This window comes from Lonchura striata, chromosome 1, assembly GCF_046129695.1.
Source record: "Lonchura striata isolate bLonStr1 chromosome 1, bLonStr1.mat, whole genome shotgun sequence".
NCBI classification, from domain to species: Eukaryota; Metazoa; Chordata; class Aves; order Passeriformes; family Estrildidae; genus Lonchura; species Lonchura striata.
This window is the reverse complement of record NC_134603.1, coordinates 141,852,350-141,878,286: the sequence shown is the minus strand read 5'-3', so window position 1 is coordinate 141,878,286 and position 25,937 is coordinate 141,852,350. Positions and strand designations below refer to the sequence as shown.

At 43.3% G+C, this 25,937-nt stretch overlaps 1 protein-coding gene across 3 annotated transcripts in view; it reads right to left on the bottom strand.

The window, feature by feature from the left end:
• Positions 1-7,484: 7,484 nt before the first annotated feature.
• JCAD (junctional cadherin 5 associated) overlaps positions 7,485-25,937 on the bottom strand; it is a 60,067-nt gene continuing 41,614 nt past the window's right edge. For 2 of the 3 annotated variants that reach the window (XM_077788761.1, XM_077788757.1), the window contains exons 2-3: positions 23,372-23,733; positions 13,285-17,011 (exon numbers count right to left, since the gene is read on the bottom strand). In XM_077788761.1, the coding sequence (XP_077644887.1) occupies positions 13,285-17,011; positions 23,372-23,673 (4,029 nt within the window). In that variant the 5' untranslated portion in view covers positions 23,674-23,733. Of the gene's footprint in view, positions 9,346-13,284; positions 17,012-23,371; positions 23,734-25,937 lie in introns of those variants that run through there. The other variant, XM_021543018.2, reaches the window with a different exon arrangement.

Here is a 25,937-nt window from a genome sequence, read left to right as displayed (position 1 = left end):
TGTTTGTCAGATAGGGATTGAACTGAGGAAGGGTCTTGGAGTTCAAGCGCCTTCCCTGCTGCAGCGTGGCACAGGATGCAGCTTATCACAGATAGCAGCTGTGTGTATCAGGGGTCTCCGCTTCCCTCTCCCATGCTGTTTGCTCGGCTCCCTGCCTCTCCCGTGCCCGCTGTGTGAGAGGGTGGGCTAAGGGATGGATTTCAGACCCATTAACAGCTTTCCACACAGCTAAAGTCAGTGTCACGGGGCACATCCTGCTGATTCAGCAGCAGAGGGCAGTTCCTATCTCAGGGGGAAGGAGAATAAAAAATAAATAAATCTGCTTTGCCTCAGGAGCCATGAGTTGCACCTTTCAACTCTGTCGAGGTGAAATGTGGACTTACATTACAAAACTATACTGCTTCACTTGCATAGCTAAAGCAGTGTAATTTCTAAGCCATTAACAAAACTGTACAGATATAAATTCAGTCCCCAGCATTTATCAGTCTGGAATAGACACTCCATAGAGCTTTGTCCACACCAGGATTTGGTGGTTTGAAAGGTTGAGGGTGGGCTTTTGGGGTGGGGGCAAAAGGGGATTTGCAAAGACCATTTCTGAAGGTTTGAAATCAATCCTCCATTGCCTTGTTATTCCAACTACTCCCAAATACTCTTTCAAATCTTAGCAAATACATTATCCAAGGATTATTAAAACATTGAAAACATAGCCAATAATGTTTTGATAATAAAACTGCAGTAATAGGCACAATGTTCTCAATGAACATCCTCTTATTGCATGAGTTGACAAAATCCCTGAATTTTGTTTTTAATTTCTCCAGGAGAATAAAGGATGATTTTTATATAAGGAATGTTTCTTTTTAAAATCTGTCCCAGGAACCTGGTGGCCTCTGTTTGACTGTTCTGAATCTCCTCCCTGTTGTGCCTGTGACCCTTGGGGGCAGGGAAAAGGTCTCTGTATTTTTGGCATGGTGCTGATATCCTTCAGGGCACTTGGCTGAAGTGTCAGAATTGTATGAGAGCTGCGTAGGTTAAGGATGATGTTGCAGGAACATGGAGGTGTGTCTGCTCTGAGAGAGAAAAGGAGCTGGAAAGTAATGCAGAAGGCAAAAATTGGTTTGTGGATACTTTTCAACCCCAGGCACTCAGGAGGAGGCTGAGAAGGGAAGGAAATAAGAAAAGCAGCATATCATGAACTGAAGAGAGCAGTGACATTTTACAGCAGCCGAAGATCCCCTCCACAGTGTTTGTGCTCCTTTCATGTGGTGTTATCAGAGCTCTTTGGAAGAGTTTATTATCGTGTTCCCTCAGACAGCAAGCAGACAGCCATCCTGTGACCCACATCCTGAGTTTTACAGCCCTCCTTGTCCTGTGCCATCTGGGGTATTTATAGTGTGACCCACCACTGGGAGAGCAGAGGACTTCCTTTATACTCTAAACATTATGCTACAATAATAATGAGAAAATGGGACAAATGACAAGCTTTCCTGCCCAAAAAATGTCATAACCCCCTGCCACTTCAAATTACATGAGCTGGCCAGGTCACCACGCGCATGGCTCTGTGGGTTTCAGGGTACTGGTGTTGTTGACTTTGCTGAAAGGCTAAAGGCTGTACCTGGGGCAGTACATGGAAGGGAAGTCTGAATACACTGCAGATTAAATCATGTAGGGAAGGGTTAAGAGGAGAAGCTGAAGCTCCCTGGTTAAGGTAACATCTGCCCACCCCTTCCCAGGGACTGGCTGTCAATGACAAAGTGAGCTACATACAGCTGGCCTGTAAATACACTGCTACAGAGCATAGTAGAGCACCTCAAAGAGATTTTAGGGTATTTTTCTTTTATTTTTTTCCCAGGAATTTGCCTTGATCTTAATTATTGTTACAATAAGTGATCTTTTAAGGGATAAAAGGAAGGAGTTGGCTTCCTTCCTTTCTGCATCATCTCCTGAGGTATCACACTTCTGCAGGCCGGTGCTAGCACCTCACTGCATAAATGATGCAAAGGGATTCCCTGGCCTGTTTTTCTTTCCCCCAAGTAAGGGACGATTTTGAGAGATAAAATAGCTTTAACTGAATGTGGTAACAAAGCATTGTTGCCCAGAAAGGTCAAACAAAGGGGCTGTGAGAGGTCAGTGGGAGAGATAAAGAAGATGAGGTGTGTGTAGAGTAAGATAAGAGCTGAGGGTCTTACCCAATTATCAAGGGTCAGGCATGTGTGGGCTAGAGTGGCAAAGGGCGAGTGAGCTTGTGGCTCTCCCAGTTAGTGCTGGAGAGGGGGTGAAGGGAAGCAGGGAAGCCGTGCATCTGGGAGGGTTTTTGATTGACTTAGCAAGGAAACTTCTGAGTGAGAGCTGAGCAGCCTCTGCTCACCCTTAGCTATCACTACACTTTCCCACTGATGTGCTTTGCAGGCAGGGTGGGCCTGAGCGCCAACAGATTTGTTTGGCAGGGGTACAGACTGTGCTGTCCAGCCCCAGACCCTGTCTGGTAGCAGCAAGCAGAACATGTGTCCCCTGGAGCATGGCATGAGAGTGCTGGCTAGGTGACATCCAAGAGCAAAAGTGAGAGATGTCGACCTGCTGGAGGGGCTGGCATCAGCCTTGATACAGCAGAGAGGGTGGGTGGTAGCAAGTGCAGAAAGCTCCAATGCTTTCACCTTTCCTAAGAAGCTGAGTGTGGGTTCCCCAACATATGGCCAGCCCCTTTCTTCGAAATGTTGGGTCTCAATGTAACAGGAAAGTTTGGACCCTGAGGACTTCTGCCTTTTGTAGCTAATAGCAAATGGGCCCATTCTATTATGTACATCTGCAAAAAGTAATGAACAACATGCTTATATTGATTCAGGGGTCAAAACTAAAGTAAAGAGTAGAGACAAAACCTCCTGTAAATCAGCAAATGAAAAGAGCTGCAAGCATTCTCCTACCAGTGGAAAAAAATGTAGGAAAATTGGTTTCTAGACTCAAATTGGATGGAAGGTGGGATTATGCTGGACTAGAGACTTTTATTGTTCAAGCAGGTGGGGAAGAAGAGAGTATAGTGAGATCAGGTTGGCTGGATGATGAAGAGGAGAGCAAAACTGCCAAAATTATTTCTATCTTCAGCCTCCCCAGATCTATTGGGTCTTTTGTTCCACAGGTTTGTTGGTGACATGTGAGAGGTACTGGGATGAATCCACTGCTTCTACACAGCAATACATGTGAGTGTGACAGTAAGTCTAACCTGCTTGTGAACCAGTCACAAAAGACAGAGCTGCATGTTCTAGCCATGAGCAACCTACAGTTTTGCCTAGGGAAAAAAAAAATTGTATTAACTTGATAACTTAGCTCTATTGAAGTCCTATCAGCACAGATACAGAACATGCCATTCTTTACTGCAACACAGCCAAAGTAAACTATCCCAGTGCCATATCAACTTTTGGAAAGGGAGGGGAAAACACTGACATGGAGTGGAAAATGTTCTGATGGCGTAGGTTTGGCTGGAGCACATGGCTGGTTGCCAGGCAGTAAATGAGGAATCTGCCCTTGAGAGGCAGAACACACCCTACAGGTAGCAAACAAACAGAACACAACCTGGAAATTAATGCATCTGCTGGTCTGAGACAGTGTGGATATGGAAAGAAATTCTTTAAAAGAAAAAAAAAATCTCATTCTATAGACACCAGGTTTGGAAGTAGCAGACTCCTGGAGAATACTGCAGCCTTTTAACACTTCACCAATACATTTATATTTCTTGAAGGCAGTGCAAACATCAGAGCACATGCTCCATTTTGCCTCATAACTACATCAACAACATCACTGAGTAGTGTACTCATGCAAAATCTTTATTTGGAATATGTCTCATCTTGAATAAAAGCACCCCTCTGGTTTACTTTTAAGCGCAGAAACAGGATTTGCATTGTGCAGAAAAAAATACAAAGAAAATTCTTAAAACATGTTCATCTTCTGGTATCATATAAATAGTATTATAATTGCTTATGCCTATTTCCTCTATTTTTATCCCACTAAATCTGCCTGTGGACTAGTGAGAGAAGAAAACTAAGGAAATGACAAAGTATTTGTTTTGGAGAAAGGCTACAGTACCTTAAAAGCCAGTGTGGAGAATTATCTGTATTGTATAAGGACAAAGACACATGGATAGTGATTAACTATCTAGCACATATATCTCCTTGTTTCCCTTCCAGGTCAGGAATGGCTTTCAGAATGGTTCTGATTATTTTCTCTGCTGATCCAGAGCTCTAAAGAAAGCTGAGATTGTGGCTGTTAGGGGTAGAAAGTTCCTCCTTCATTTTATAATATGTATGTTATTGTGGTTTCTCTTGGCTGGGAAATTTCATTTCTATTTCTAATCTCAGCCATGTGTCGGTCAATTCTGATTTAAGTTCCCTTCACCCTCTCCCTGCTGTGCAGCTCTGCATGCCATATTGCAAACATATTTTTCAGCATGGGTGGGAGGTAGCACTGTGGTTTAGGCTTTGCTATTGATATCAGGATTTCCCTTTTTCTTTGTTTGAAACATTTTTTTTCTTTGAAAATATAATTGACGGTAAACAGGTTTCATTTAGTCCACAGGGAAGGGACAGTGAACATTTTCATGCAAATTTGAATAAGAAATCACAATTTTTCAATTTTTCTAATTAATTCAGTAATATATTCATAATTTCATGAAATCTTCAGCTTGAACCTTTATTTGGATTATGTAGAAGAATAGAAGTCTAAATTTTGTAGACTCCACTTGTAATTAAAACCCACTCCAGTAAATTAGGGCTCCAGCACTGTGGCTTATTGCCAGTGGAGGAAAATTAGAGAATTGTTTGATCCTCAACCAAGAAAAAAACCAATGTCTTCCAAAAGGACAGCTTCACACAAAACATTCAAAAGTCTAACAAGCTGTCAGTTCTCTCCATTCTTTTTAGCACTGTTTTGTCTATCTTCTTTGAGCTGAAGGCTCCTGCCAAGTAAAGATTCATTTCTCACATATACTTGCCTGTACGATTTTGAAGTTGGACAAAAGGGCCCACTTAGCAATTGCAAGAAGTTTTATCATTTAAAATGCAAGAACATTTGATTTCTGCATTTCTACCAATCACTCCACTGTTTTTCTTTTCCTTTTGAAAAGAGGCAGTGAAGAACATATCAACATTTTAACCCAAAGAGAAGGTCAAGCACTATAAAACTAACCTTCAGCTGGCTATCCATGTGGCAAAGGCAACAGAATGTTGACTCTAGATATTTATATTGATTTGTGATACTAAACAGAAATACTTTGCAAAATTCCAGTATTTATCCTTAAATAAGCTTTGATAGGACTGATTATTTTCTCTGGGTGAGAGGTTCATTTTGTGACTTTACCAATTTAAGCACTGCTGTCCTTCCTGTCTTCCTGCTGTCATTGGATGTTTCAGTACAAAGACTTGCTCCCCACATCAGGAGCTGAGTCAAGGAAACTTGATGGTTTTGATACATGATGCTGGTGTTTTCAATAAAGACAAACCAGTGATATGAAACACAACAGCCCTTCTTATGCCTGGGGAAGACTTCTCGAGTTAATGTCTGATGAGTGACGCTTGGTCAGGTGTACTGTATCACCGGGCATTTCTGTCACTGGAGGTCTCAAGTCATTCAGAGGCATTTCCCTCCTTTGCCTTCACATCTCCTCCTTTAGCTGTGGTGGTGGTGGCATTTCAAACACGGAAGAGCTCTGCTCAGACCGCACTTTGTCCAGTTCCAGACGACTCTAGGAAGGAGGATGCGTGGGACCCGCAAACAGCGTTTTTTCAGGGAAAGCAACTTCCTGCTGGCGCTCGGGAACCGCAGGAGGGAGCGCGCTGCCCTCCCCAGATGAGTCGCCCCCGGGCAGAGCCCGCCCTGTCCCCGCTCCGCATCCCAGTCCCGATCGCACTCCCGCTCCCCATCCCGATCCCAATCCCGCTCCCCCTACCGCACCGGGAGAGGCCGTCCTGCCCCGTCCGCGGGGCTCGGGCCGTTCAGTAGCCCCGGAGTTCACGGGTGGCTTCTCTTCCTCATATAGGAGATAGGAGCTTGGAACGTCGTATTCGTTTTTATCTCCCTGCCACCAGCCGCTGTTACTGGTATCAGCCCCTCAGGATGTGACTGTGCCTTCTGGATTTCAGCAGGGTAAAGGGAAGGAGATGGCAGGTCCGCTTTAGCCATCCAGGTCCCGAGCATCCCCATTAAACATTTTTTAAAACGTATGGATCAGTCAGGTTTGAGGTTTTTTTGCACGAATTTCTGAGAACGCTCATTAAACCAGTATCTTCCCCCAACAACCGCTTCCTCAGCTACAACAGCATAGCAGCAGCACGAGCTAGATACACAGCACGTTGCAAAAATGTATTTTTTGAGGTTCTAGCTCTGCTCTTCCCCCTAGGATAAAGGCAGAGTTCCTCACTTTTCACTGTGCTTGCATTGCACGAGGGACTGGAAGCAGTCTGCTGCATCCTCCACCTCTGCACCCGCTCAGCCCTGAGCTCCTGCTGTTGCCATTACCAGTGACAGCTGTTGCCAAGACAGTTTTATGTACCCATTGAGACAGGCAGTCGCCATTTACTGGTTTTTAACCATGTCTGTAATAAAAGGGGCTCTCTGTTTACTGCAAACTGACAAAAGGTTTCTGGAAAGGCAGTTCAGCTATGGTACAATCCAGTCCATTCCAATAGCTGACCCATGGCATCAACATTGTAGAAACACTGAGGCAAAATTGTTCAGAAAACTCTATGAATTTCTCAGTTGTCTGTATCATAGCATCAAATGAAATTACCAGTGTTGTTAGAGGAACACACCATTTCTAAAAGAGTACTAACTCTGCTCCTTCATCCACTGGTCAGTCATGTACTACTACAAAACAAAACTTACCTACTTCTTAGGTTGTAATTTTTTGGTTTTGGCCAATAAAACTCCCTCTGCAATACTGTTGCCTCTTTTCCTTTTTCTGTCTTTTTTTCTTTTTTTTTCTTTTTTTTTTTTTTTGTGGTTTTTTTCTCTTTTTTTGGTGTTTTTGTTTGGGTTTTTTTTAAGATCTTTGATGCATATGTGCTTTGGAAAAGTAATTACTTGACATAACTGATGAAACAGACACATTGCAGAATCAATAAACCTATTCCTAACAGAAGAAAATACAATGCACAGAAAACTTTTGCTCTGTGTAGAACTGAAGGTAATAGGAATGCTTATATGGGACAATTTACAGTTCTTCTGCAATCAAGGTTAAACTGAAACTGTCAATTAATTGCTATGAATCTCAGCTTCACTGGTTAGTGGGAAGATGAGAATTGATGAAGTTCTTTCAGAACTGTTTTTTATGTGCAGTATTCAGAGTGGGGAGAAACATGTTTTGTAGCTATTTACAAGTCCCTGGATGTCCTAGATGGTGATGAAGAGAGGTGAATATCTTAAGAGTGGTAGGAACAGTTTGTCAACAAGTATTGCTACACGGCATGTGCAAGAGTTAATAAAATAAATTATACACCACATTTTCTTTTCAAGCAAGCTTTAAATAGTCCATATGTAACAGAATCATGTGTTACAGACAAGAAACTCTTGCTGCCAAAACACAGGATGAATGTTTTTCCCAATCGTTCTTTCCAAATTACAGACATAGGAAAAAATATTTCAAGAAATTACAAGATTTTTAAAAATAAAATTATGCTAAAACCCAGAAAAGGCCAATAGAATAGACTGGTGAAGTACATGAACAAGTCATCAGAAAAATATTAGTACACAGGTACTTAGAAAAAATTTATAGGAATGGACATAAAGGTTTTTAAGACAAAGATACTTAGCAGGCTAATTCAGGATCAAAGGGCAGAATGCATAGGCTTTATTATAAATTCTGTAATTCATGCATTTGTGTGTGCAGATAAAATATATTTAAAGCCATGTATTTAAATGCCATCAAAAAGACACCTGAACTTCTCCCCAGCAACACCTGGTGACTTCAGGGAAGAAGAATCCAGTTTTGTTTACTTTTGTGCACTGGCCTAATGCAAACTCATAATCTGTAAAAGGGAACAAATACATGAAAGTGAGCAGGTATTTTATCTGAGCCACTCGGCAACACTGGGACAAAGATCCAAACCCACTTTTGGGTAATCAGTGTCCCTGGGATGGAATGGCAGCAGCACCAGCCTGGAGAGTTCTCGGTGTGTTTCAGAAAGTGGGTCCAAGAAAAATGATCCAAGGGTTGAGTGGGAAAAATTAGAAACTAACCCTGTAGTAGATAGATGGATAGATGCTAGATAGATAGATAGATAGATAGATAGATGGCTTTTTTTCAGAGCAAAATAAGGTAGCACTACTGAGTAAGTGGCAATATGGTGTGTGCATTAAGATATACAAGTGAAATCTGCTTGGGGCACCTTCACTCAGAGGAATAAGTCTTCTTAAAATATAATAATAATAATAATAATACTTCTTTATACTTGCCACTTGTTAGCAATTGTTTACAACGTAGAAAAATAGATAGTATTCTGTAACAAGAAATATAGTTACTTTGTTAAAATGGGCTATTTTAAACCAGCTACTATTCTTTCATATAAAGAATTTCTAAACAGCAAAACAAAAACAGGTAATACTGAGTGCAAAACAGCCAGTGGTATACTTTGCATTGGTTTGAAACATAGTTGCCAACTACTATAATTACATATTCTGTACACTGTACTACAAAAGTCTTCCATCTTTTAGAAGATTTTGGGTTTTGTTTTTCTTCTTTATAGGTGGCAAGTAAGTATTTAATCCAAGTAAATTCAAACTCTCGAAGTCAGAGAGAATTTCACAATCAGTCTTTGCTACCATTTTTTCACATTCCTTCCCCCACACAGTGCAGCAGCACTTTCTACTTATGGCCAAAAACCCCTTAAGTTAAACAAAGTTTAGAATGTAGATACTCAGAAGTTTAGCTTATAGATTCACATTCTTTTAAAAATAATTTCACAAATTTCCCACGTTTACATTTACACCAATGTAACACCTCACATGATGCATTTCATTATCCTTGCTAAAGACTGAAATAAAGTTCAGATGAAAACTCTTTGCCAATTGTAGGTATTGTCTTAAACACTACAAAGCCAGATGGTTCCAATGTAGAAGTCATTTTTCTGTGGTCTGTGCAACAGTTTTGGACATGAATAGCTAATTCCTAGTGGCAGTGGTAAAGGCATTATCAGTACACCATGAACATCACAAAGGAAACAATTTCCAAATGTTAAAGAACAAAAATCAAACAAAAAGCACCCAGAAAAAAAAATCAGTGAAACATTCTTAGTTTAGCAAAATTTCTCTATTCTCCTCTTCATTAATCTCACACCTTTTCAACTTTGGTGGGGTCATATGTATCTGGAAAAAAAAAAATCAAGAAAACACTATTAATAATGTATTGTGAAATATATTCAATATTTCTAGTTGTGGAAATGACACATCTTTTCCCTGGTTTTTATTTTTAAAAAAAAAGAGAAGGTGATAAAGCTTGCTACATTAAAGATACATATTAGATTCCTAACTCAAATGCTGTATTTTTACCAGTATAATTGAGGAACAACTCTGATCAAACGCATGAAGACAGAATTTGGGAAGGCCTTGGGTAGGTAGGAACAAGCACACTGAATGCTAAGTGATTAGTTCCAGTTTTCAGGTGCTTTGACAGGAAGAAAGAGACATAAGATTTGCTCCCCCTTGTACTGAACACTAAGGACCAGCAAATGCTTTAAGCATCCTAGCAGGGTGTGTAAGGCTGGCTGAAGGAGTGATTATGCCATACAGTCATCAGGGTCTTTTCATTTGATTGCAAATCCTTAGTTTCAGATTAATTCAACAGAAAACAGGAAAGCACAGCTGCATTGCATCACTATGGTTAGTCTGTCTTGCTTCAGTCTGCAAAACTGCAGCTCATGTTTCAGCCTTATTCACTAAAGCACTGGAATGGCTTACTAACACTCTTCTTCACTTCCAGCCTCCCTCCTGCCAGTTCACAAGACATGCCACAGGTTGTTTTTCCTTTTCCCAAATCCCTGAGGACACTCTTCTATCAGATTTCTTAATTGGATTTATCCCACTGTTGGCCATGAGGTGAGCAGACACGAGCCTTTTCCTTCACCCTTGTCATACTGGGACAGGATTGCAACGAAAAGCCTTTGCCCTGTGAGGTCTGCCTGCCCAGTGCCATCATGCAGACACCTGAGTTGCCCTTGATGTGCAGGGTCATGGCCTGTAGGAGCCAGGGCTACCTAGGGAGGAGTGTGCAGGCGCAGAGGGGCCCGGACAAACCAGTGCAGCCATGCTGCCGCGTGCTGCTTCTGCTCTTACACAACCTGAGTAGCTGGGCTAACCTTAAACGTCCCTCCCGTAGGCTGAACTCCCACTGCGCTCACATTTAAACAGCTGAGCATGAAAATAATTCCACACACAAATATCACACTTTGGAGTAAAACATTCATCCTCAGGACTTTAGTGTTGATGTGAGTGAATGTCTTCATTCAAACACAAAAAGTATAAAAATCCTCCTGGGAAATTTTTGCTTCTATGTGCAAGTGTCCATCTCCTAAATCCACACTCATGTCAAGAGGGAACTGTCTAAAAAAGGACTTCTGGATTTGGCCCCAGTGGGTAGATTTGTGTTGCAGAATCTTTTATCACTTCTCTTGCCCACCCTCCTCAAGCTGCTAGTCCAGCCAAGAAAGGAGTCTGTGCCAGCAACACCTATGATTTCTGCTAAACCTTTTCTGGTATTTCCAAACAGACACCACATGAATGCAAAAAATCAACAGGAATCAAGTTTTTGAGAGCTAGTGTGCTCTAGGATAATGCTGCATCTTTTTAAGCTTAATGCACTGATGGCTTATGAAGATGTCTCTAAAGTAGTAACATTTTTTTGATTGTAAATATTTTGCCATCTAAACTGTTAGAAGATAAAATTTTGAAGTGTTCTGTGACAGGTCAACCTAAGAATAAAAATGGATTTGCATTTCAGAAACCTGATTTTCCTAAGGCCAGACACCTTCTCATTAACAGAATTCCCCACAAAATTTCAGGTGCTCACTGTTTCAGGGAGTGGCAGGACAGCAGTGGGGAGGAAGGGAGAAAACCAGGCCACAAGACATGGAGCCTCTGCATGGCTCACTATATTCCCTGAAAGTTTTCCCATGGCCTCAGCACCTAAACCAAAGACACAAAAGTGCCAGACTGACAGGCCAGGTCACCCTTTTGAGGGGGACAGACATTGGAGTTCTAGCACTGATACAGAAATGCTTATTCAACATTTGGTTAAACTCAGTTGAAATGCTCTCTACAGAAACAAAGCCAGATTAGCAGACTCATGTCTTCAAACAGCAGAGGAGAAAAGACATCCAATGCATTTGGGAACACTTAGAGATGTTCTCCTAATGGCAGTATTTGCATGGTAAGATGAACTTCTTGTACTCAGTTTTGGCAGGGCTCCTACTCCGAGATGACTGTTCATCTGCCAAGCTACATTATACATGTGAAAGCCTGTTTCTGCTAAGGGCTGCAGCCTCTGTGGCAGGACCAGTCTGCAATTATAAGACTAATATCACCCTACCTTGCTCCAAATAGAGTGACCTTTTAGAATGGAATATTAGCGCTTTGAAGCAACAAATACAATGGTTTCTCAGGATTAATTCTCTTTTGGGCTTTCAATGGTACCAGTGAGCTATTGTGAAAATTGGAGTGAGATTTACAAGTGGAAAACACAACATGAGGTCTTTTTACAAACATGAATCTAAATCCCACTGTAAGGTGAAGCTTTTGGGACCAGCAACAAATCAGGGTCTCTTTGGATGGGAAGAGGCCAAGAAGCCACCTGCCCACCCCATGTGAGTCACCCTGCAGTACTGGACATGCACAGCAGGAAGGGACATTCATGCCATCCAAACATGGGGAGGGCTGTTATGGCTGTGAGGAAGCTGCTACAATGGGAACACACTGCAGAATATAAGCCCAGCATTGTCAGCAAGAGGGATAAATTTAGACCTAATTTACTGCAGAATAAGTCTCCAATAAAACACACACAATCTGTTTTGATACATCCCTGAAGTCATGTCACCACAACAGTTATTTTCTTCACTCCAGCAGAAACCCCAAGGGAGGAAAGCATATGAAATGCATGTGGGGCATACTAGACCTGATGGGTACAAGAAAGCTGAATCAGTCTGTTTAAAAAATCTGATCTGGAGAAATACAGTTCAGAGCAGAAAGAGACAAAGATGCAGGATACAGAAAAAACACGGAGAAAAAGGCTTCAAGGCTGCAGGATTCAATGCTTAGAACTCATACAAGCATTTCTTTTCAGTTGGAATTGCATAAATCCAGTTTAAAGAATACCTAATTTAATTTCAGTCCCTCTGTACTGGAAAACTGTGAGTAGATTTTTACCAATAACGTTAAATGAATAACCTGTGCAAATTTCAAGGCAAAGTGTCAGCTATAACAGAAAGGATGGAAAAAGGAAGGAGGAGATTAATACTAATTTAACAACTTTCACACTCTATGTTTGCTCACTCCAATTTATTTAAGGGACTAGGCAGGTAGCTTGGGAGATTTATCTCTTTACCCAGGTCTATAGCAACAACTGATTTTCAGTTGTTAAATAAAATGCTAAATGAAAATGCTTTAGAGAGGGAATAGCTCATGTTACTTTGGGGATGCATATGGACTACACAAGTTTATATGTTTTAGAGAGATCAGAAACACCAACAGATAGTAAAAAAAAAAAAAAAAAAAAAAAAAAAAAAAAAGGTGTTCACTGAAAAAGTCAACTTTCCATTTGTCCTGGGGTTAATAGTCATTCTCAGCATCTGATCTGGAAAATATTCATGAGAGAGAGAAAATTTCCAGGCCTCTATATGCAGCCATTTCCCAGAGGCTTCATAGAAGAACATCAGATTTTTATTTTTAGTTTCTTCTGAACTATGATATAGTATGTGTCTACTTAAGTACTAGAGAAGGAAAAAAATTGGCATTCAAGGAGCAGCTATGATTAAATCACCACATGTTCCCAAACACTGGCATTAGAGTGACTGTCTTTGAACTCCACTGTTTTAGCCTGGCCATTCCCTGAAACAATTAGACAGAGATAAGACCTTAGGGAGCACTCCAGTCTCTGTGAATGAATTTCTCTATCACAAGTGAGTTTTACAGTAACAATTCCTAAAATGGGACCGGAGAACACTCATCTTTTCCACAAGGAGAGCAAAGTGGGTGGCTCCCAGATGAGGATAGTACCACCTACAGCCTGTTACTATTTGAGAGCATTATGTGGGCTTAAGCAAACTGATCATGCCCATTACATAAGAAACAAGAACCCATCTGGATCTCCCATAACAGGGTCTTACCTAATGAAAAATCTCTGTCGATCTTCTTCTTGTCCATTGCAGCTAAACATCCATTTTCACTGAGAGAGATAACACGCTTGGAAACAGCCCCTGAGCTTGCCAGTTTGCTTCCTCTCTCCTCTGGTACCTTCGACAGCTTCTCCTCATCCACCTCCTCTCCCGAGTCTGCGCTCTTAATGCTCAGACGTCTCATCCGCGACACGGAATCAACTTCTTTCATTCGCACCAAGCGATCCATGGCAGTCCGGCTGGGTGGAGATGTGAGCTTGCCTTGAAGTGTCTCTATCACTTTTGAGGTGCTCCTCACTCTCTTTTCTGAATGCTGATAAGCAGTGGACTTGCAAACCAAGTTTTGGTCCTCACCTTGGCTGGGACTCACAGGATGTTCAAGAACTTGCTCCGTTACCAGTGGTTTAGCGCTGGCTTCTTGGTGAGTGGCCTGGCATTCAACAGGGTATAAAGATCGCCCTCCTGCTCTGACAAAGAGAGCACTCTCTGTCCAGCCACACTTTCGTCTGCCTTCATAAGAATCTTCTTTTTTTCCTTCTTTGTTACTTACTGCGCTCCCTATCATTGATGACTCAAAGTCCTGAGCACCATTTGAAGGGCTAATGCCTGGGTGGGCCCCAACATGGTCATCTGGAAGGAGAGACTCCACTGCTATATCTATACCTAAAATTCTTGCAGCTCTTGCCTGCAATGACTCATTCATAGGGATTTCCACTGCATTTGCATCTGAAGAGTGATCAGAGTTGTTGGCACCAGCTTCTGGGGCCACATCAAGTCCCACTGACCTCAAATCTGGCTCAGAGCACCTTTGGTTCCTCTTTGTTAGTGACAATCGTACTACTGACCCTCTCTCTAATACCCTATCATTTGTGGGAGTTGCGCCTTTGCTCAGTTTAACAAAGTCTAGGTAATTTTGGTCTTCACTCATCTCCTGCAAGACAGGGTTATTGAAAGGATTACTGTGACATGAACTACTTGGGCTACTGGACAGAACTCTTTTGACAGGGCGCTCATGAACTGGCTGTTTGCTTTTTCTGCTCTTGGGTTCCCCCATCCCCATTTCTGCTATCAGACTTTCATCTGCTGGCCTGACTCCTTTACTGCTCCCTCCTGGCTTTGATAAGCCTATTGACCCAACACATCTTGGCTCGCTACCATGTTCTGTCCCCATGCTCCAACTTTCAGACTTACTTTTAACCCTTCCTGACCTAAATACAGGCACCTCTGGCACAACCATTTCTGACTTCCCACCATGTTTTGGCTCCTGGCTTGATTTCTCATTTCTGGACTCCCTCCTCTGCATAAAGGCACTTGCCTGCAGAGAAGCTGCAGCACTTTCCAAATCTTCTTCACTACTTGTGCTCTCCTCCTGCCCTTGCAGCTCCTTGTTAAAACTTTCTAGCTCACTTATTGCATCCCAGGGACGGCGACTTACAGGTTTCAACAGGAACTGCCCAAACGGTTCTGTACTGTTGCAGGGACCACCGGGCTCTCCCTTAACTACATCTCCCTTGGAAAGAAGGCCATTTTCCCTCTCTTGGATAGGCACAGGCTGGTTCTGGTGGGCTTTTGGGGAGGGAGACTGAAGGACTGAGGCAGCAGTCCTGGAAAATGCACTGTTGCTTGACTGGCTGAGATGAGTCTGGCCCTTCATACTGTAATTGCTCTGCCTGCAGCCTCTCTCGTCAGAAGGTGACCCTGTCTGTTTTGCCCCCATTGTGGATGTTGAACATCCAGGGAGCTTTGGAGATAGCGGTTTGCTACTATCAGGCTTCCCAGGCTTTGTACCATGGAAAAATTCTGGGCTCTCGGGTTCTTCAGAGAAGCTGGTCTGTGTCTGCTGGTCTTTGTACTGATCACCTGGCCAGGAGCCAGAATATTTGAGCTCTCTGTGTTTTGTAGGCTGAATAAATCTGAGGTCATTCATTTGTTTGAACTCTTCTGGTCTCCACAGCTCTTGTTTTTGTAACTCATTTTTATTGGTCATGCTTCCTGTAAGCGCTTGTAACTCCAAGTCTGTTGAAGACATACTTAAGAGACTTTGTTCTTGCAAAGCCCCATTGTTACCAAACCTATTCTTATCAGGGCTGTGAGTTATGTTGTTGTTCCTATCTGTATCTGGCAGATTGGATTCTGATTTAACTGGGATGGAGACCAAACAAAATATAGTTTCATTCATTTTTTTCTTTGAACTCTTTTTGCTCCGCATCCCAGTTCCAGGTTCAAACTTTTTCACTTTTGTAACAGTCTCACAGGTGTTGTCCATATGTGAATTTCTTACAGAAAGTTTGCCTTTCATGTACTCTGTGCTGGCTTCATTACGGGGGCTGTGATTAGTTGCTCTACAATTATCTCTTTGGTCCGGCAAGGCACAGTTTTCCTGATCTCGTATGGACGGTGCCAACCATCTGTTGCTATGGGTGGAGCTGTCAGAAGTTCTTTCTCCCTTTGCAGAACTGGACAAGTTTGATGCATCCACAAAGGCACTGTTGTACTGTACTTCAAGATTTCTCTCTTGCAAAGAACCAGAACTGGGACTACATGCATTTTCAGTGTGGTTAGAGTTGCCCTGCAGACCTTCCAGTGGTGCAATTTTAATATGTCGTATCCGAGGATCATCAAAGGGAATATACTGAACAGAACGCAGGTGGTCAGCAGGGCGCCTTGCATGGCTTTGCTTCTCATAAGGAAAATGGTTGTCTTTGCAAGGGTCACCCCCCACTTCCAAAGTATTCATTGCTGGTCGTTGGCAGGGGACAACCCGCTCTGCAGGACCCTGTGGATCACTGCTGGCGCACGTGTTGGTGTTAGGCACTTCACTGGGGGAATGTGGGGTCACGTGTTGGTGCGGTGGGGATTTGTAAGAAGGAGGAGGTACGTACACTGGGGGCTCCAAACCAGATTCTGGAATGCCAGCATCTTGCCTTGGCTCATTGACTTTGGCTAAGTAGGAGACAGGTTCCTCTTTCTGGTAGTGGTCCTGGAAACCCACGGTTTCTGCAGGTGCCCTAGTCTGCCGCTGCAGTTCATAGGATGGAGGCTTGAGAGGTCTCCCATACTTGGGCTTCACCAGGGGAAGAAAACTGCCTCCTGTTCCATGGTGCTTGGCTGGTTCCACACTCAGTCTGTTTGGGGGATAGGAAGGGGTTTTAGTGACGCTGAGCGAGTTGTTACTGTTGGTCAGGGAGGGCATTTCCACACACCTCATGCTCTCTGGTGAAAGGACCCTTGGCAACGACTGCGATTTCCCCCTGCTGTGGCTGCTGAGTACGTTGTCTCCCAGTGTCAGCGAATACAGCTCTTGAAGCAGCTTCTCCCTGTCACCCTCAGACATTTGCCTCCCTACCCTTTTTGGCTGACTCCAGCTCTCTACTTCCAGACTTTGCCATTTGCAGTCGCTGGGCACTTCACAGCTTTCCTGCAAGCCGCTTCTTTTGACATACCCTGCACCTGTCCCCACCTTCAGCTGATTCTCCTTGGGGTGCCGGGGTGCCCCTGGGGCTGCAGCCAGGCCTTTCATCTCCACACTGGCCTTCTGGGAATAGCCCAGCAGCACACTGAAGTCCTGTCCTCGTCTTCTCCAGTAGGCGAGATCTTTATCAGTCTTAGGCTGGGAAGACCATGCTAAATGAGGCCTGTCATAAACCCTGGAAAAAAAAACAGTGTCAGAGGCAGTGTGCACAGGTGCCTGTTCTTTCTGCCATGGGTAAAGCCATTAGGAGGTCAAATGATGAGTTATGCCAATGGGGTTTTGTGTAATCTATTTGCAACCAGATGGCAATTTTAATGAGAGGATTTAAAAGTCAGTCAATTAACATGGGTAAAGGAAGGGAAAGAAGCTCTTCTGACATGTTGTTAGCTATGCAAAGATGTTAGAAAGAGTGACAAATGCACAGTTACCTGCTGTGCAAACATGCACAGCTCTCCTTGATGGACAGTAGAAAACTCCGTGCTCACAGCAGGGGGCTTGGAACTAGATGATCTTGAAGTTCCCTTCCAACCCAGACCAGCCTCTGATTCAAAGATGCCATTCTAAAACCAGAAGTGACCATCTTAAATTACTTCTGTATCCTGCTAAATCAAAATCTATAGATGTAAGGAGATTACTGTGGTATTCAAGTTTAATAGGATTCCAAGGAGCAGAGGCAGGGAGAACAGGTAGGTGTCTGTATGGTAGGATTTCATAAGATATAGTCTGTAAGAAACATGATCTGCATCCTGGTAAAAGTGCTGAAATTAAACATGTCAGTTCCTGAATTAATTCTTGTTCATCATTCTGAGGGAACAAATTTCTTCTGGGTGCTTTGGATTAAATGACACATGTCACAACAATGGTGATGTATCAACACAGTTCTGGATAAGACAGAATCAATATTTAAAATGTAAAATACTTCAAAAGAAGTATAAAATTCTTAAATAAAAGAGTCTATCAGTGAAATATGAAAGACATTAGACATTGTGGATTAGAAATTCAGAACACAGATTTACATGAACATAATAGGTTCATTGTCTGTTCTGAACAGAGTGTAAACTATTTTATACATGTCTGCAGAAGAAAATTGGCACCCTTCTATATAAATAATTAATTTTCTACTTGAATTGCATTCTGCTATTCTTGTAAGTAAGGTGTCCAACAATATAACTAACTGCCTTTACACTATGTGACTGCCACCAGCCTAAGACTGGAAAGAAAAATCAAAATTGACAGAAATAGGACAAGTATGTAGATAGAATCCAAGAATTTCTTCCTCTTCCCTCCACCCCAAGGTATATAAACAGTGTCATCTGGCTCTTTTTTACTAAAAACAATGATCTAGTTAAATAAGAGTTTGTGAAGACATAATACAAGTCAAAATTTAGAATGAAAATTAAGCCATGCAGATCCATGGCACTTTTCTTTTATGAATATTATTTTCATCCTATGAGTCTACAAGTTTAATAACCAGACTGGGATAAGGAGCATCTTGTTCATATTAATTCAATTGGATTAAGATTGAACTTCTGAACAAAATGTTCTGCCTCTGAAGCATAAAATACAGTTTGATTGCTGAACCCCAAGAAGGAACAGACATCTCCATAAATCAATGAAATATAACAGGACACTCCTATATCAGAAGCTGATTGTAGTAACAACCAACACTTCCATGTGGAAACATACAGCTGAGCAAATGCTGTCTTCTACCTTTTCATCTCCTCCCCATACTGTGACACCATTTGTATCTGTGTTTACAAAATGAAGTGAGAAACAGGATACAGCAAGAGTGAGGAGAAAATGAACAGGTTGCTCTTTTTGATTGATTTTATCCATCATTGCAAAAGGGTCTACAGAAATTGCAGGAAGTACAGTCGCAGATTCCAAGATCAGAAGAGACCATTATAATTATTTAGTTTGACATCTTGCTCAGCACAGGCTATCAGACTTCTTTGAGATGATTCCTGCTTAAGAGGTAGCATCTCTTAGAAAAGCACCTAAAAATTCTGATTTTTAGATTTCCCGTGATGTTGCAAAGCTTAATTCACCATTAAAAAAAAAAAAAAAAACAAACACAAAGTAACCCAAAATCCTTTTCAACAGAAAGAGAGAAAGCTCCTCCATTTATTAAAATCTGTTTAAAAGGCTAAATTTATTTTTAGAGGCTAATAACTAGGGTCCATTAATGAACTTCAGAACATGATAAAAACTGCCATGTAACCTGTACTATGTCATCACTGCCACATGACAGTAAAAAAGATATTTAGAAGGAGGCTTTTAGAGCATTTTAAACCTGATCCTAAGATCTACTCATAGGACAGACAGTATCTGTCTCTCTAAGTCCTGGCTAAGGCACTAGAAGTGGTTACACAGCCAGGCTCTGTCAGGGACGCTGTAAACTTCTGAAGATGACACTGCACTGTGTGTGGGAAAAGGATACTCCAAGGACCCTCCAGTGCAGCTCCATCCTGAAGTCTACTCTCAGTGATGGAGAGCAGCTCCTGCACAGCTGCATGCAGGCACTGCAGGCAGGCAGTGGTGGAGCACAGCACAACCACACTGCTGGTGGCCACAGCTGCAGCAGAGAGTGCCTCCCTCCAGGGCATGTGGCCCTTCTGGGTCTTGCAGTCAATGAAGGGGTGGAAGGGGAAACTTCCAAGAGCCACTCCGAGTTTAAAATGCTTCACTGCAGCCTCAGCAATGCTAGATCTCTGAATGATGAGTACCAGTCATGGTGCAGTATTTTGTGCCCATGACATACCACCAAAGAGACTTCACAGCCCCTCTGCACAGCAGCTCATCTCTGACTCTGCCACTACACAATTCTGTGTCGCTCCAGGATGTGCTGGTGCTGATGCACAAAGAAATGCACACCTGGACACAGCAGCTTCCATGTGCCTGATAGCTGGGGAGGAGGATGGAACCAAGGATGGAGCAGTCCCATGGGACCAACTGTGGAGATTTAAGTTCAAGGGACAGAGTGGTCCCAAGGGATCAAGGAGGTGGATTTTAGCATTATAAACTCTTTTGTAACAGGCCTGCTTCTATTGAGTATCACATTTGCTCTCATAAACTGCTTTGAATTGATTCTATATAAAGTTAGTTTAATTCAAATGGTTTAAAATTCCCAAAACTATTTCTAGCTTTCTGTGAATTTTAGGCCTTTACAAGAAATGAGGCCATCAGTCTACCTGCACTGGCTGTATGACCACATTTCACTGAGCTGTCTTGCTCAGAGCCATGGGTTGAAGCTGCCCTTTTCCCCTAGGGTGATGCTGGACCAGCAGGACCTCACATGATGCAGATAATGGGGCCAAAAGTGAAGGAGTGTGGCACAGGCATTGAAGTCCAAACCCTGCAGAATTAGGCCACTGCAGGGCTATGCAGGCAATGTCTGACCCTGTTGCTGGCTGCCAGCGTGCAAGTGGCAGGTGTTGGGCACTCAGTAGCTCATCCTGCATGAGCTGTAGGCACTGGTGCAGCCTTTGTGCCCAAAAGCACTGTTAAGAAAGCCAGCAAAGTGGAAAAATTTTCAGAGGGCTGTTCTGGACACTGGCAACTTCTGTTTTATTTTGAGATCCTATCCTTACATACACTCTTCTGAGACCCAGCATTGGAAAACACCAGTATACTTTTCTATTTGTTCCAGCAGGTGATCTCATTAATGATGATATCTATTTATCACTAAATTTGCTAGTTACTAACAAAGTTCCTCCCACACAAACAACTAAGCAAAGTGCTTCTTCTCTCTACTTAGAACAAAATCAGGAGGGAGTTCTCCTGTGAAGAGAGAACTCTCATCTATACACCCACAGGATCAGCTTTCCCATTTTCTTTGATTTGTCTCCTCTTCAAAACCTTTACTGTGTGGCCTCTGAATGCTCAGTTAAGCAAGGACAGCCAGGACAGCCCTCCCACCATCTGCTCCCTCACATTTTGCCTGAAGAACAACAGGATGGAGCCAAACACCACTTCCTCATTCCACTGGGGCATCAACTCTCCCCTCACAAGCAGCAGGAGCAGTGGCTATGAAGCCTCTCCCTTCCTCAACAAGGTTTTATTAGAGAAAAACCTTAACAAGCAGAGACAACAGCATCATCCCTTGCCATCACAAAACACCACAAGCCCTGCAAACCTGCTTGCAAAGGCAGCCATGAAGCTGGCAACATCACCCACTTCCATGGTGTATGGGAGATGACTTGTTCTACATCAGTGGTGTAAACAAGAGTAGGTAGATGTAGGTAATTTCCTGGACAAGCAGCTTAAGCCATGCTCAGAGTTGCTGAGGAACTGTCACCATCTGTGAAGGACACACATGGCCTGCTCAGACCCTCTCCTGCTCTGTGCTAACTGGGAAAGGAGCACCAGGATATGGTGGCAAGAAGCCTGCAATGCCCAGAGAGTTATCTTGTTGGGTGGTCATCTTCTCTTTGGGCCCAAGGTCCCTGCAGTGTGCAGTACTTTCCCAGCCTGGGAACCAGAAGCCAATTTCACCAGGGCAGTCCAGAAACCAAGCAGCAAGATCAAAACCTCTGGTGTAGATCACCATGGCCCACCTGTCACAGGCCTGAGCATGCCCAGCTGGGCAGCCACAGGTATCTTCTCCTCAGCTTTGGAGCAGCTCACACACACGGCAGCCTTGTGACTGGGGAGTGCACCTGGAGGGGCTCAGGAGCTGACTCGAGGTGCTGCAGGGCTGTGGCTTCCTGGATCCAGCCTGGAGAGCTCCTTCCTCCCTTCCCAGACCAGCCCAGCCACAGCTGTGTCATACTCCACACTCCCAGGCATGGCAAGGAAGGGACAATACAAAGGTTTTTCCAGCTGCTAGTGCCTTGTGAGAGTTCCCAGGAGGCTCACTGGGAATCAGAGTTTGCTGTAACAGTAATAGCAAGAAAATATTTCTATTTTTATGAAAGTGTGACAAAGCCATTTTCAGGGTTGTGTTCCCTATTTTATGTGAAAAAGCCACTCTTAAAAACCAGGATTAATATTTAACTATGCTGTAGACTGGCAGGTCTCACCCCTTACATTTAGGAAGAGTATTTAAACTGTTAGAGAGCATTATTTGTATTTAGCCAAGGCCAGCAATTACAGATACAGAGATATCCAAGATGTGGGGCAGATGTGTGAGCCCCTGCAGATGCACCAGGAAGAATGGGAAGCAGGGAGGCAGCAGCCCTCCCAAACCCCTGTGCATCCACACAGGCTCTGACTAACAGGGTGCAAAGCAGCAGTGCTGTGGTAGCTTCCAGCCTTGCACAGCAAGATCTTCTTTACAACAGTATTTCTCCACACTAAACTGAGCATCAGCTTCAGCACCACTGCACTCTCTCTTCCCCTGCTTCAAAATATTTTTCCCTTTCATTCTTTTTCAGTATCTTTCCTCACTTTTTTTGTTGTCCAGTCTACTTCATCCAAAACACACCAGAAAGGAACCTCCCAATTACCCTTATATCTGTGTTCTGTACTTCCTTTAGAATAGATGGCTGTACCTGGAGACCTTCACCAGGACTTGATGTCCTATGACTGCTTTAGAGGGCTCACATCTCTTCCTGCCCATTATCCCAACTGGCAACCAGCAGCCATTCCTGCTCCAGGCAAACAGACTCACAAGGGGAAACGATGTGAAGGGAAAGAGCAGACGAGCCCAGGAGTGAGGGGACACATGGCTTTGCCACATGTTACTGAAGGTTTTTGTAAGAGGACAAGCTCCCAAGGTGACAGTGTTTTGCCCTGCTTTCAGTTTCAAGCCCACTGAGCTGGGAAGGGGCTTTTCCTCGTAAACCATCGTCATACTTGGGCTGGCTTCCAGTCCTGCCCGAGCCCCTTTCCTTTGTTCATCTGCAGCCCTCAAATAGCTGCAGAACAATGGCCGAGCGTCGGTGTGTACACACAGCTCTTCCTGCCCGGCCGGCCCCAGCCCTGCTGCGCACGTACTCGGCGTTGGGCAAGCCACGGCTGTACAAGCACCTTTTCTGGAGTGACAACAAGAGCTCCCACTGGCTTGCAGCTGTTTTACAAAAGAAGTGCACAGGCACCTTCTCATGTTTACTCCACAAGAACAGCCTTAGGAGAACAAGCGAGTCTTCAATGAATGTAGGAAAAGCCACCAAGGGTTGCATGTGGCTGAATTCACAGTAAAACCTTCTGCCACAGTAAAAAAGTGGCAGAAGAGGCTGGGTGCAGTTTTAAAACATAATTGAAAAATAAGACCTTTTTCCCCATTTTTTCCCCCTGTGGTAGAACTAAGCTTTCCTAAGTCCATCAGAAAGACCTTTCTCATACAGACCACATCAGTAAAATATATTTTCCTACACTCAGCTACTTCCCATTATCCCAGTATTCCCAAAGGTCATTTTCCAGAAGAAGGTGAATGGATGTGTCACTTGATGTGGACATCCAGTGGAAATGTTTACTAGGATGGGAGCAGGAAAGGATCACAGAAAGATGGTGTTAAGGGTTAGGGTCGTGATTAGTCATCTGTCAAGACCAAAAGAAAGAGAAAGCAAAGCCATGGCATGATGCTGAAACTTACCCCCCTTCTGAAGTATGAAAAGTGGACAAACCCTGAAGGTCATGGTGATAACCAGGACCTGCTTGCCTCCCTTGGCTCCCATGGCTGCTTTCAGTGCTGCTTGAGCTGGTTTTCACCAGAGGTTTCTTGCTGTAGGCCCCAGCTCTGGATTCTGCTTCAATCCCATTCAGTGCTGTTCTCTGAGCAGATCTGTTCCCTGTGATTTCATGCCGGTATCCATCATATCTGTTCTCGTATGAAACAGAGGGATTTTTTGACAATTTGTATCCATGAGAAATCAGAAGGTCTTCAACACTGAACATGTTGTGCTGGTTTCACTCACAGCTGTGCCATCAGAAAGTTCTTTCCAGCTGGACCCATCACTACAAAACATAACCAAAAACAATCAGAAGGCCGCTTTAGACAAGAAAAGATACCTTTGATCAGCTGGTAGGCTCCTGAAGCTAGAAGTCTCATCTCTTACTCAGTTTTTCACCCTCTTAATAAAATAGATGAAGCAAAGTGCATGCAGATGCTGATGAATCATGTGCTGTCCTTCCCTAGACAATACACCTCCCTGCACTCAGCCAAGCAGCAGATGCTGTGCTGCTGCTGCTGACTCAGTCCCTTTCACTCAAGAATTCACTGGTGATTGCAGCTTTCAGGTTTCACTAATGCGACCTCAAAATAAAAACTTTGCACTGGAGGTAAGCCTACAGCTTGAGCAGGCATTTCCTTAGACAACTGTTTTTCTCCAGTCATGGAGAGGTGTGCTCTGTATTATGTTTTAAGTTGCTGCAGGAGGAGGGGGTGGATTACAAAGCAATAAGTATCTCCCTACAGCTCTGCATATTCCAATTTAAAAAAATGTTCACATGAACAAGGACAAAATATGCATAAGAACAAAAATGAATTATGCAACCACAGGAGAAACCCAGGTAATATCATACGATACCCCAGCTAAACAGTCTTTTTCACAGATTACTTTCTTTTCCCCCTGTGTTGGCCTGCTGCAATCCTCAGCCAGAATAAGACAAAACCTAAGATTTCAAGTATGCTGTTTTTACAGCAAACTTCCATTGTGTAACATGACTGTAAACAACACGTGATGCCCATGTGTATTGCATCTCAAGGATCTGCAAGACACAGGATGGTCAAGATTTTTCTTCCCCAGTGACAGACCTTAATTCTGAACTGACTAGAGCAAAGATCCAGCAAACTGAATTAGCTGGCTGAAAACAGTCTCTATTGTCTATACCACTCTCACAGCTTATAATGGCAATTATAGAATATCCATTCTTCCAGAGTTATAAAATGTGTGGAAGGTAACGTTCTGTTCTGAAGGTTGTACAAAACAATGGACCCACTCTGATATACTCCTCCCTGTTTGAACTGTGTTAACAAAAGAAATAAATTTTAAAACGGCGGATAAAAATGTAAAACCCACAGAAATAGATTTATGAAAATAAAACCACAAGATTATTTTCCCTCCACGAATAATTAATTTAACACATCTAGTGAGTACTGTGTGTCCTCAGTAGTAGCAGGTCCACCTGAGGATCATGAGCCCTGCACTGGCAGCTGCTTAAAAGGCGACTGTCTCTGCAAAGATCATGACACAAAAGTGCATTTTATACACTGGTCTTTAATACTCTTCTTGGGCATGAAGAAAGGGAGAAGTCTATTCACTACTGTTCACAAGGATTTCTTTGAAATGGAGCAACTACTGAGATGGCTGTTCTATGTTTATTAGTTCTAAATCTCTCAGGATACATATACACAGAAGTGGATGGGTTGGCATGCTATATAAACCAGTTTCTGTGCTGCACCATTCTATGTATTATGGCACTTTCTCCCTATCCCGTGCCCCATCCATTTTCTGTCCCACCTTGACTCCTGGATGCTGTGCCAGCTCTGGAGCCAGTCTGACCAGCTGCTCTGGGCCAGCCTGGTGCAGCTCCAGGTACCCAGGCACTCTCCAGCTGCTGCTGCACTGCCCACAGTGGCCATGGCACTCACCCAAGGAGAGCTCACAGTGCACAAAAGCAGGCACAGTTGTTATGCAGAGCCACAATTTAACCTGGAACACTGCAAAAGTGGCTTTCCACCCTGAGAGCCATCTGAACACCTAAACCCGTTTGTCCCTAGAGCTTAATGAATCTCCTCCCTTTTCACACATGTAAACTACACACCCTTTAAAAATTGAGAAATAAAGCTCTGTGCTGAAGATATTAGCCCCTGCTAGAACAGAACTCCAAATTCTCAGTAAGAGCTCTGAATAGATGAGCCAGCAGTAAGTACAAGCAGGCAGAAAGCAGGGAGGGGTGGGACCCTTCCCTCATGGAAGGAAGGGAAGGCTTTGTGGGTTATTTTTGAATGCTGACCTAAAAAGCTGATTTTCCACCCACCCCCTGCCCAGACTGTGCAAGGAACCAGGTATGAGCAGAGCAGAGGGAACAGCTGGCTGCTAGAGCTGTTCAGCTTCTAACAGGAGAAAGATGCAATGTGACTACCATAAACAGCAGAAAACCCATCACCACTCACAGGTGCAAGGAAGAAATGTGCTTTTCCTGCTGTTAGAGGGCTG